Here is a 12,852-nt window from a genome sequence, read left to right as displayed (position 1 = left end):
TCTCTGGGGACTTCCCTGGTGGTCCAGTGGTTAAGCCTCTGCTTCTAAAGCAGGGCATCCCTGGATCGGGGAGCTAAGATCCTGCAAGCCGTGCAACTCAGCCCCAAAAAACCAGTGAGTCCTCTGAGCCAGCTGTGGTTACCCTGCGCCTCTGCCTGCTCTGCTGGCAAACTCCCGTTGTCCCTCTGAAAAGCCGTCTCTGAGCAGCTGTCCCCCCCAGACCCCCTCATTTGGATCCACAGCCCGTGGTCTTGTTTTGCAACAGCACTCACACCCTCTGCAGCCCCCTCATCATGAGTTTCCTGCAGGTTGACGGCAGGGGCTGCGTCTTACGTAACTTATTTGTTCTGGTTCTGTTTTCCTGGCCAGTACAGGCGCTTAATAGGTGTTCAGTAAATCCTTTAAGGTCAATGAGGGATAGACTGTGCATCTAAAACAGTAGTAAAGAGATCGGGAGCCCTTAGCTCTTAAAATCTAAATATTTTCCTTTTCAGCTTTGTTATTGTTCTAGAATATGAGAGAAGCCCCCCCTCCCCCCAACAGTTTGAGCTCCCCCGTCAGGTCACCCCGCGGTGTAGGTTTCAGATTGCATGTGTGGCGTCCACACCAGCAGTGTCTGTGAAACTGGCGTGTTCTTGTGGGAGGTTTTTGCCTTTTGTTTTTAATGGTAAACCTTCTTTTACATGTTTTCCCAAAGCTTCTCTTTGTTGAGAAATATGTAGGAGAATTTTGACTTTTTATGTTCATCATTTTATTTTTGTCTTTTCCACTTTTACACCTGCTACTGATTTTCCTCTTTACTGTATTTCCTTATAGACTTTCTCTGAATTTTGTCCATAAAAATGTGTGTTATCACTACAGCTTGATATCCTGCTTTTTTTTTACTTATTGAAAACATTTTCTCACATGATTGAAAATTAATTGTTCATACATACTGATGTCTTTGTGGTGGTATTCCATCCTGTGAATCATTTACTGATCCCACAATAAGGAAATGGTTTTTGTTCCTACTTTTTGATGATAAAATTGGCTGTGTGCACCTCAGTGTGCACTGTGTGCATTTCAGATGACTTCCTGGGACAGAATCCCAGAAGTGCTTCTTGCCTCCTGACGGTGGCCCTGACCCCGGGTCTGCCCTGATCTGCCGTCTCCCCGGGTGGTGGTGGAGAGCCTCCGGGAGCCCTCTCCTGGGTGCGGGTTTACGGCAGCGGAGGCCCAGCCCCTGCTGTGTGAGGAGGAGACTCAGTGAGGGCTGGCGGGCTGTTGGGATTGTTCGTAGCGCTGGCCTCCGGCTACTAAGCTGAAGTTTGGGAGGATTTGTCCTCCCACATCCTGCGGTCTGCAGAGTGCAGGGATGCCTTTGGCTTCCTCCCTTCCTTTCCTTGGGTTCCCCTGGTGGCTCAGATGGTAAAGAATCTGCTTGCAGTGCAGGAGACCCACGTTCGATCCCGGGACCGAGATGATCCCCTGGAGGAGGGCACGGCAACCCACTCCAGTGTTCTTGCCTGGAGCATCCCATGGACAGAGGAGCCTGGTGAGCTACAGTCCACGGGGTCCCAAAGAGTTGGACATGACTGAGCAACTAACATGTCCACTTTCCACTTTTCTCCTTCCCCCCGGCATTTGCTCTGGCTCACGGGACTGAATGCTCTGAGCCCAGTGCTGCTGGTTCACGCTGCCCGACCTTTACCTGACACACTGTCTTTCCCTCTGCTCTGGTCCCCCGGGCCAATTTCTGCACAGCTTCACTGCCCAGCCCAGCTGACATCTCTTCTGTGAAGCCTTCCCAGCCGTGGCCAGGGCAGAGGCAGCCTCCTCCAGGCTTGCTGCCCTCTATTCCCGCAGCCTCTCTTAGTTTAGTTCAGTGGTGTTCTGTCTCGCTCTTACTGTGGGCCCCTCGAAGACAGGGCCTGGGGCTTAGTCATCTCTGATGGCCAGCTGGTGTCCTTGCCTGGCCCTGGAGCGTTAGAATGTGACTCGGTTCTGTTCACTTGCCCAGCATGAGCTCTTGTTCTGGAGCCGCACGTAAGAGACTGGTCTGTTTGAATCCTCACGGGCAAGGCCTGCGGTGTGCACACTCCGGGCTGAGTGTTTTCCGTACGAGAGGAGACAAGGATCCGCGGGGCTCTAGCGAATCCTGGGGCAGGGCCTGGACTTGCTGCTGTGGAGGGAGAGGGTGCAGGCAGGCGGGCTCTACGCGCCCCTGGGTTAGGGACCTGCACTAGCCTGATGGGTGGAAACAGAGGAGACAGAAACGTTTTCATCACAAAGCAGGTGTTCACAGTTCAGTTTTGCTTTAGCAAGTAGAATTGTTGGGCCGTTTAAAGCAAACTCTAAAAGTAATTCACTGTTCATGGAAACTGCTGGAAAGGAGTTAATCTTAAATTCATATGCGTAGATTAAAGCATCAATTAAACAGATAGCAGGGGAAGGGAACATTTATTACTGAAGGAGCAAAGTTCTCAGCCTTTGCAACACAATGGAATTATTCAGAAAACTTGGGGAAAAAAAATTGTCCAGGCCCTGCCCTCGGAGATGTTTTAATCGGTTTAGGGTGAGAGCGGGGCATTAGGGGTTTTGAAAAAGCTGCCTAGGTGATTGTAGTTTGCAGCCAGGATTGAGAACCGTCCTTGGAAAATATGGACTTAAGTCCAGATCCAAGCCTTCCGGTTTACTGCATGACCTTAGGCAAGGTTATGTCTCTGAATTTCCTCATTTTGAGGAAGATTATACATAAGCCTGTCGAGGATGGACACCTATGTCTCTGGTCATCATCGATTGTATTTCTTGAACTTGGCCCTCCCTCGGAGATGATCAGTGCTCAAAATGTATTTGTTGAGTGAAAGAAATAACATGTATGACTGACTAGGTGGTGGTGGTTAGTTGCTAAGTGGTGTCCAATTCTTGCAACTCCATGGACTGTAGCCTGCCAGGATCCTCTGTCCATGGGATTTCTCAGGCAAGAATACTGGAGTGGGTAGCCATTTCCTTTTCCAGGGGATCTTCCCGACCCAAGGGTCAAATCTGTGTCTCCTGCATTGCAGGCAGTCTCCTGCATTAAAAGTGGATTTGCAACTGCTGAGTGTGACTAGGGTCAGGATGAAACGAGACGCGGTGCTCGGCCCTGCGTGATGAACAGACTGCCGTCAGTGTCACTGATGAGCACGCTTAGCAGTCCCGAGCCAGGCGACTGAGTGCTGGGGCCTCAACACCAGGAGTTCTTTCCTTACCCGAGGCCAGCAGCTTGGTACCAAGGTGGGCTTGGAGCCCAGCTCTGCCTGACGCTGAATCCTGTGTATGCTTTTTCCACCTGAGGTCAGATCTTAGCCGTCATGATCCCTAAAATGGAAAGAGCATGGCCATTTCGTCCCTTTTCCCAACTGCCATTGTGGTCCCCAGACCGCTCATGATTCATGATGCTTGCAGACTGTACTAGCTAGCAACTCCGCTCCCCTCTTCTCTTTGGTGTCCAGACAGAGATTAAGAATACATTTGTGGTTTTTTTTTTCCCCTTAGCAGTGTTCTGTACTACATTATGTAGGCATGTTTTCGCCATGTCTTCTCTTTCTCTCCACTTAAAAACCTAAGCTGATGTTAGAGAAGGCATCTCTGTTTAATCTTTCCTTCCTGTATTTAAGTGTTGGGAGTGTTTGAAGGCGATTTCAAGGAGGTTGTGGCCCAGGATAACACGGGGTTTTGTTTTGCTCTCTGACTTATCAGTGGGAGGCTCGGAGGCGGTGGTGCAGTTTCAGGGTTAGTTAATGAATTACCTGTTAATGCAGCAAATCCAGCAGTCTTATGCCAGGCCTTGGGGGTACAAAGCCCAAGTAAGGTCCCCTGTATGTAGTGGGCAGTGGCACAGAAATAACTGACACACAGCCCCCAGCTCTCCGCCAGTGTGAGTGCTCTGGGGGCACAGAGGGGGGACTTGGCGGAAATGGGCTCCATCAGCCCGGAGGCTCCAGAGGAGAGCGCCTGGAGCTGACTGGTGTTTGCCGAAAGTGGACAGAGTGAGCGTCCGTGTGTGCCCCCGGAGAGTCACGCCCCTTCTCGGTCAGGACCTCGCTCCCCAGGGGCCACCACTGTTCCCACTTGTGTCGCCAGAGGCTTGTTCCGCTTGTTGTGAGCTTTGGCGGTGTGGCGTCACACTGCGTGTACTTTGGTGTCTGGCTGTCTTTGCTCAGTTTTGTCCGAGCCTCGCCCCGGTGGTTCCCGTGTGCCAGCGGTGTTCATTCTCCCTCATTCTGCGAGGTTTTCAGTTGTACAGATAGACCCATCCCTTTGCGTTCTCCTGTGGATGGATGTTTCGTTTGTTCCGCTCGTGACCACTGGGAAGAACGCTGGGAGTAGTGTCTCTCTGTGCACGTAAACCTCAGGTGGACTCGCTGGGTCTGCTTTCGTGGACGAGGCTGGGTGGTCTTCCGGGGCGGCTGTCCCAGAATGTGCTCAGACGCAGTGCACATGGCTCCTTCCTCTCCCAACCTTGGTGGTGTCGGTTTCCTGGCTTTTTTTCCTTTTTGTCATTCTGGTGATAGGGTTGGGGTATTTAGCTTTCATTTACATTTCTCTGATGACTCATGATTCGATGCACTGTTTCCTGTCTTGCTGATTGTTTGAGAATCTCCCTTTGTGGCATGCCTGTCAAGGTTTGTCTTAACTGGTTTGTAGGCGTACTGTCTGTATTCAGAATGAGAGTCCTTTGTGAGAGGTAGGTATTGCAATATCTTCTGGTGGTGGTGGTTTGGTCACTAAGTCATGTCCAACTCTTTCGACCCCATGGACTGTAACCTGCCCAGCTCCTCTGTCCATGGGATTCTCCAGGCAGGAATACTGGAGTGGGCTGCCATTTCCTTCTCCAGGGGATCTTCCTGGCGCAGGATTTGAACCCGGGTCTCCTGCATTGCAGGCAGATTCTTTACCGACTGAGCCACGAGGGAAGCCCATATCTTCTACACTATGGCTTACTTTTTTATTCTCTTAATATTTTAAAAGTTTGCTTTATTAACTAACAAAAGTTCTTCATGGTGATGAATTCTGCTTCATAGAATTTTTCTTTTTATCGTTAGTGCCTTTTGTGTCTTGTTTAAGAAAGTCTGAGTTATCTCCTGGGCTTCCCAGGTGGTGCTAGTGGCAGAGAGCCTGCTTGTCAGTGCAGGAGACCTGAGAGACACAGGCTCGATCCTTGGGTTGAACGCGACTGAAGCGACCTAGCATGCAGGCACGTTACCTTCTAGAAGCTTTGTTTTGCCTTTGCCAACTAGAGCTGTAGTCCATCACAGTTAGTGTTCTGTTACAGTGTGGGGTAGTGAGCAGTTAATCCCTACTGATTGTAAAGATCATCCGTCCCGCTGAGCCTTTGAAGTAAGCCAGGTGGCTGTGTATGTTCCATCATCTATTTGCTCGCTCACTCATATTCTCTTAGATACTATTACTGTATCATAGGTCTTGATATCTGTAGAGTAGCTGTCCTGCTTTGTTCTTCTTTAACATTGTTTTGGTTATTCTAGGTCATTGTCATTTCCCTGTAAATTTTAAAAGTCAGTTTGGCAATTACTACAAAAAATCTGCTCTGATTTTGTTTGGGATTACATTGAATCTGTTGGTTATTTTTTACTACAGAAGAATTGTATAGTAGAAGACTTCTAATCTAATCTATAGTAGACTTCTAATCTCTGAATATGGTATATCCTTTCATTTATTTAGTTTTTAAAATTTTTTTCCACACTATTTTATAGTTTTTTTATGTAGAGGTTTTGTGTTTCATTAAATTTATTCCAAGATACGTGTTATTTTTGATGGTTTTTACAATGCCATTTTATAAGCGTTAGTTGGAAATGGAGTTAATTTTTGTGCATAGACCTTGACTCCCAGAATCTTGCTCAATTCAGTTCTTACAGTTTATCTGTGGTTTCTTTTGATTTTTTTCTGTAGAATATCATGCTGTCTGTGGATGGGTTTGTTTCTTTCCAATTCTTACACTTTTTATTTACTTTTCTTAAGTTATTGTGTGAACCAGCATCTCCCATACAGGTTAAATTGAAGTAATGCTGGCAGAGAGCCTTGTATGGTGCTGGTCTCTGGGAAGGCTTTCACCATTTCCCCACTAAGTATGACTTTTGCAATAAGATGTGTTTTATTAGATGCCTTACTTTATAGTAATAAGTATTTTTAAAAAAATCATATTAAGGAATCTGATAAAAATTGTTTGCTTTTATAGTTTTATAGTTTTACGATTTAAAAAATCATGACTGTGTTGCATTTATCAAATGCTTTTTTTCCCCCCACATCTATTGATGATGCGTTTTCTCCTTTATTTTCTTTATGTGGTGAATAACGTTTTTCTAATGTTAAGTAAACTAACTTTGCTTCCTTAGAATAATCTCAGCTGTTCTTGACAGATCATCCTTTATATCCTTAGAATAATCTCAAATGTTTTTGATAGATCATCCTTGTTGGATTTGATTTGCTAATATAAATATAATAAAAAAAATTTTCTGCCTCTATTCATAAGAGTATAGCCTGTAATTTTCCTTTCTTACAATGTTCTCTGTCCAGTTTTGGTGTGAAGATTATGTTTACCTTATAAAATAGGTTGAGGAATGTTCTTGTTTCTGTTTTTTCAAAGACAATCTGTAAGATTTTTCTCTGGTGGTTAAATGAACCAACCAGTGTGTTAAAACTCAGAGACCTGCACACCAAAAAGTCAGTTCTGTTGTATATGAATTTTTAAAAATAATAAAAAGCCTTTATGGGAATTTAACATGTATGCATGTACATACTAACCCATGTCAGATAACCCTCCCAGGGTCGTTAGAAAGTCCTGTTTTTCTTGATGAATCAGACATATAAATGCATCAGTTGAGTGCCATAATAAATTTGCTGTGGTGGGGGGGTAGTAAAAGGTTTGTTTTCTGAAAGAGTTTGTGCAGGTTTCTTCCTTAAATGTTCAGAAGAATTCACCAGTGAGACCATCTGGACCTGAGTTTTCTCTGTGAGTTTTAAAATTACGGATATTTCTGGAAACATTTTTTTTTGCTGAGGTATAATTATAAAACATGAATACTGCAGGTTGAGGAAGAACTTGGAAGGACTGTAGGAACATGCGTGTTCTGGAGCCTCCTGAGGAGGAGACTGCAGATGAAGCCCGGGAAAGCGGGCTGTTGCTGGGGGGCTCTGGCCGCTAGTCTCTCCCAGGGCTTTGTGAGAAGCCCCTTCAGTGGCCTCTCTGTGAACCTCTTGCAGCAGCTTCTCGGGTCCTCAGAGTGAGTGTCCTGTGCCCACTTTGTGAATGGCTGCTCTGGTCTCACCCTGAGGTACAGATGGAAGCGTGTCAGTCTGACCCCTCCGGTAGTGAGGAGTTTGACCAGAAGTGCTAAGTAGGCGAGCAGGAATTGTTTGAAGTGTGTACGTGTAGTCAGAACAGTGCTTCTCAAACCTTAGCTGCATCCGAGCCACCTGGAGGGCCTGTTAAACAGCTTGCTGGGCCGCGCCACAGGCTTTCTGACCCCGTAGGTCTGGGTGGGGTCAAGATGTGTATTTCTAGCCAGCTCCTAGGTAGGTGACGCTGCCTCCGGTCTAGACTCCCACTCTGGGGTCCCCGGCTTCTGCAGAGTGTGTCCATTAGTGTCCGCTGCACTGGGGTGGGAGTCGTGTCCATCTTGTTCCCTGGTCCCAGGGCCGGGGACAGATGTCTGCTGAGGGCCACACGGTACCCTCTTAGCACCCATGCTTGTCTGTTTTTTCTTTTTAGTTGCAAAGATTTGATGTTTTTTTAAATAAAGCAGCAGTATAGTACTTTGTAGCATAAAGTAAAATTTCCCTCTGTTCCTCACCAGCTCCTCTTGCCAGAGATGTCTGCCTGCCGTCTCCAGTCAGATGTCTTTTGTGTAATTTCAGACATACAGACATGTGCCAAATAGACCTGGACGACGGAGCTGATTAGTAGCAAGAGAACCCCAGCTGGGCGCCTGGAGGATTGTCTTACCGTGGGCTGACTGTTGACAAATGATTGAATGATGCCTGGCCCAAGGGCCATGATACCCATGATATCTTGTGGCTTTAGAATAGATCCATTCTGTAGACCTTGAAGTTGCTAGTTAGATCTTGTCCCTTAAAAAAGCTTTAACACTATTTGAAGTCATGGAGGGACAATCCCCTAGTGATGGTTCTAAGGCAAGTGTTTGGACAGAGACTTAGTGACCATGTTTGTGACTCACCAGAAAACCTGGTTGCTTCTACACAAAGCGCAGTGTCTGGCCCAGAGGAGGTGCTCAGTTGTTCCAGGTACTCTTCGCCTGCCTTCTCAGTCCACAGCGCCTGTGGGTTTTGGGGTCAGGTGAGCCTGTCCTACTGCGCTGTGACTCTGGGTCTCTGCAGGGCGCTGAGCTGCACGAGTGGGTCTGTGTGAGGCCCTGGAAACCTGGTCGATCAGCCTTCCTCCCAGACTGCCCACACCCAGCCTCCCAGGGACTGGCTAGGAGTCAGAGCCCCGCACACCCCTACCACCTCGCCTTTCCAGCAGGTCCGCTCCGCCCAGCCTTCCTTAGCCTTCCAGACTGCGTGGATTGGGCTCAGAAGGGCGCCCGTGGTGCTGCCCAGGACTGCGGCTCCGCCGGGCAGGAATGTTCCCAGGGGAGGCACGCGCTCCTGTGGCTGGCCCCTCAGAGCCAGGCGCTGCCGGGAGACGTGATGGCCGTTTCCCCTGCATTGCTGTTGACGGACAGGTTGGTGGTTGCGGCCTTGCCTTGCTTCTGTGATTGCAGACTTAACTGGAGCACGGTTCCTCCATGTTAGACAGGCTTTAACGTGGTTTAGCTCCCCACCTCAAAGCCCGCATGGGGCAGACTTGTTTCCTCGGCTGTTCTGCAGGTTGACGTGGCGGTGATCAGCAGGGGTCTGCTGTGTGTGCCAGGAGCGCGAGTTTACATTCGTGCTCACTGTCCCCCGCCCCTCACCCCGAGTGTTGGCACTGCTTTTAGCAGATTAAATGTTTAGTATCAGCTGATGCTTGGGTAACATTTTTGAAAAAGGAGAGAGACTCCTGGGGACTTTTAACTGTGTGTGGAACTAGGAATTTGGGGCACAGTGCTTGTGGTCATAAGACCTCGGTGTCTTCCTTACTTTCTTTTTCCCACAAGGTAGGTAGAATCTGATCACACAGGAGGTTTGCTCTGCAGAGTGCGGCTTTTCCTTGGTGTCTCTCTGACGGTCAGAGTGGGCCAGCGTCTTCCTCTCGTGCTTTCAGAGCAGAGCCGAGGCCTGGTGTGCGTCTGTGCGGCCGTGGAGCGGCCTGACCCTCCGTCAGTCGTGGGGGGTGGGAATCTGGATGAAACACATGGGAGGCGGACTTGCGAGGAGTCCGTGGAGCTTCTCCCCTTCTCTGCCGCACGCGAGTGTCAGGATTGAGCTGTCTCTCGAGGAGTGAATTTTTTTACCTCACTGAGCCTGTGTGAGGTTATGCTGTCTGCATCGTAGTAACTATAGCACCTTTCCTGTAGCATTGTTTCACACATAAACTACCCAAGAAGTGCCTGCTGCTGGAGCCTGACAGGTGGTCTGTGACTCAGGAGACGCTGGAGGAGATACCCAGCTGGGCCAGGCAGTCCTCCGGGGAACCGAACGCTGCCTATTTCTGTTGGTTTCCGAATGCTGTGGGATCAGAAGTCACCAGCAGTTTGTCACTGAGACAGGAGCGAGAGAGTGGGAAGCCCCAAGTAATTACTGAATCACAGCCAGGAGTTGGAATGTACGGCCTCTCAAAGGAGGAAGATATCCGAGGTCTATTTCTCAAGACTCTGAGAAGTTCTGAGAAACCCTGCGGAGTGTGGGTGGCTTGTGGAACCTGTTCCACTGGGTTGGCGAGGACTGTCCTCCCGTCCCAGCCCTCCTCCGCCCTCCGGGACAGCCTCTCCCTGGGCAGGACTCCTCGCCCTCTCCCAGTCCTGGCTGCTTCAGTTTTAAATGGACAGGAGTAACTCTCTGATAATCTTTATGAAAATTCCCTGTAAAAGCACACGTTTGATGAGTTTGAGTCTTTTCCTGGAGGCCAGGAACCGTTCTAGACACTGGAGGCCCACAGTAAGTGGAAGAGACGGTGTTCGTGCTCACGGACTCTGCCTTCCGGTGACAAAGACAAGCACAGCCACGGTGACGGCATCTAGGAATGTATCCATGTGCCCGAGGTGGCGCTGCGCTCAGCTCACACGCAGCGCGTTGACCCCGCGGGGGCAGGGACCCAGGTCGAGCTCCTCGCAGGCCTCTTGTCAGCGAGCATTCTCACCTGCTCCTCGAATTGCCTTCTTTTGGTTTCAGTAACTCGGGAAAGTTAGCTCGGGGGGTGGAGGTGAAGGTAACAGCCTCAGCCTCACCACCTGTGAAGACAGCCTCGAAACCTTTGCATCGGCCCTTGGCTCTGTAATCACTCACCTAAAAGCAGAGATGTGGGATGTTGGACTGTGCCGGAGTTTGGTGACCTGTGAGCTCAAGCGGCCACTGCGTCACTCGTCCGAGGGTTCAGAAGCAATTAAAACTGGGTTTATGACAGTATTAGGGATGCCTGACTGTTAGGACCTCTCCAGTTCCAGTTCAGTCGCTCAGTTGTGTCCGACTCTTTGCGACCCCATGGACTGCAGCACGCCACGCCTCCCTGTCCATCACCAACTCCCGGAGTCCACCCAAACCCATGTCCATTGAGTCAGTGATGCCATCCAACCATCTCATCCTCTGTCGTCCCTTTCTCCTCCTGCCCTCAATCTTTCCCAGCATCAGGGTCTTTTCCAATGAGTCAGGACCTCTCACTGGTACCCAATTAGGTACAACTTTGTGTACCTAGTTAGTTTTTTTTTTTTTTCCTTGAAGAGCATTCCCCAAATTGTATGACCTTCGAGGCTCCCCAGAGGTAGCTTTGCCCTTGCAGACGGGCAGCGGGAGGAGGGGTGGGGGTGGGGCACTGGAGGCGCCCCGCACGTGGCCCAGCCGGAGGCCCCGCTCAGCTCGGCCTCACGCTCAGGCGGCCTGGTCCTTGGTCTTTCTGTGTCTGCCTTTTCATCTTTCACGTTCCTCCCCACCCCACGCCCTTGCAGCTTCTTGGCTTTCTGATGGGAAAAGCATGGGAGTGGGACCGGACCGTGCCTGCAGCGCCCTGGTGACTGCTCGCTGGCTCTCTGTGCCTCTGCAGGACGGCAGATAGCCAGTCTTCCTTCGTATCACAGGGCAGCTGGGCCATGTCGTGGGGCAGCCTCCATCTGTCTGCCGCCTCTGGCCTGGTTGTGAGCCCCCGCTGGGCAGCCTCGGGGACTTACCTCGCTCTGAGGCCGTTTTCCTTGGACACTGTCACCATTTCTGGCTCGCTGGCTTGGCCTCTGAAGCCCAGGGACCCGTGTGGGCTGGGACCCAGGCCCTCCCAGGCATGGCCCTCCAGCCTGCCCTGCTCAAGGGTCCTTGCAGGACCCGCTCTGAAGGCGCAGAAGGCACAGTGATCTACTTAAGTAGCTTCAGTCCTCTCTTCCAAGAAGCATTTTGTTTGTGCATCAGTCGCGCGGTCGTGGGACATTTTCATTTCCTCTTCAGCTCTTTTGCTTCAGACACTTCTGCCTTAACACGGCAGGCGCTCCCTGAACTCACTGTGTGATGCTGCCAGCTGCCCTCTGGGGTTGGATGAGGCCTTTCTGATCTGAAGGATGGGGTGAGAGTGGCGCAGAAGCAGTTCATTTTTTTATCGGCAGGAATTCCTCGTTTAACAGCAACTTTTTTATTTCTTTTTAACTTTTTTCAAAAGGTGATGCATCTGCACGGCTCAGAATGCAGAGCCCAGGAGCGTGCGTGATGAAGCCCCCCTTTCTGCCCCGTGCCTTGGCCCCGGCAGCCGTCCGGGCGCGGCGGCGACGGGGCCCGTCTGTGTCTTCTCGAGCTGGGCTGTGCGTGCCAGGCAGCTGCACATGCACGTGTTAACGCAGCACCTACGGTGATCTGTGGGGTACCTTGCTTTCTTCCCTTTAAAAATGCACACTCCACCGTCTTTCAGGAGGTGCCCCCTGACCCTTTAAGGCTGCGTACGCATGGATCACGCGCCCTTGGGCCCCTTCAGTCTTTCTGGGACACCTGAGTGAAAGTCTCACTTGGCCAGAGCGCCGTCTCAGCGTGGCTCTCTGCACGCTCCTAGGGCTCAGTGGCCGCGTGTGTGGCGGGCGGCCCCAGTGCAGGGCCACGCCTTTTGTCAGAAGGTGAGGGCCGTCAGGCCTCGGGGTGTCGTTTCCCCACGCACACGCGGCTGCCTTTCCCCGCTTTGGGTGTCGGCCTCCCCTGTGCCTCCTGCCGACGGGGCGCACTGGACCAGCCTTCGACGGTGAGGACCCCAGTGACTCAGAGTGTGGAGGAGGCTGAGAAAGGGAAAGCTGTGCCTGAATCTCTGCGGGCTCTGGCCTGACTGCTCCTGGGGAGGACTGGGGTCCCACAGGCCCATCCTGTCCCAGGTAAATGTCAGTGAGCAACTTCGTTGCTGCATCTGACGGCACTGGTCTCCCGCAGCCTGGCATCCGCCAGGCCTGTGCGTCCAGCCTCACGGGGGACCTGGCAGACTTGACACACTGCGGTTTATGTTTTTTAAAATGTCTTATTTTGTATTGGGGTATAGCCAGTTAACCACGTCGTGATAGTTTCACATGAACAGCTAAGGGACAGCCATACATAAGCAGGTATCCACTCTCCCCCAAACTCCCCTCCCAGCCAGGCTGCCACGTATCACTGAGCAGAGTTCCCTGTGCCATACAGTAGGTCCTTGTTGGTTATCCATTTTAAATACAGCGGAGTGTACATGTCCATCCCAAACTCCCTAACCTTCCCCTCCTCCCTGGC

General features: G+C 50.6%; 1 protein-coding gene across 7 annotated transcripts in view; it reads left to right on the top strand.

Moving 5' to 3' along the window:
• The window catches only part of TBC1D14 (TBC1 domain family member 14), a 103,304-nt gene that overhangs the window by 27,180 nt on the left and 63,272 nt on the right, over nt 1-12,852 (top strand). The window contains exon 1 of one of the 7 annotated variants that reach the window (XM_043906102.1): nt 8,509-8,723. The exons of the other annotated variants lie outside the window; for them this stretch is intronic. Within the exon in view, the coding sequence (XP_043762037.1) occupies nt 8,689-8,723 (35 nt within the window). The 5' untranslated portion in view covers nt 8,509-8,688. Of the gene's footprint in view, nt 1-8,508; nt 8,724-12,852 lie in introns of those variants that run through there. 7 annotated transcript variants of the gene reach the window in all.

This window comes from Cervus elaphus, chromosome 6 (assembly GCF_910594005.1).
Source record: "Cervus elaphus chromosome 6, mCerEla1.1, whole genome shotgun sequence".
Taxonomy (NCBI): Eukaryota; Metazoa; Chordata; class Mammalia; order Artiodactyla; family Cervidae; genus Cervus; species Cervus elaphus.
The sequence above is the reverse complement of the archived record's forward strand: the minus strand, read 5'-3'. Positions and strand labels throughout refer to the sequence as shown.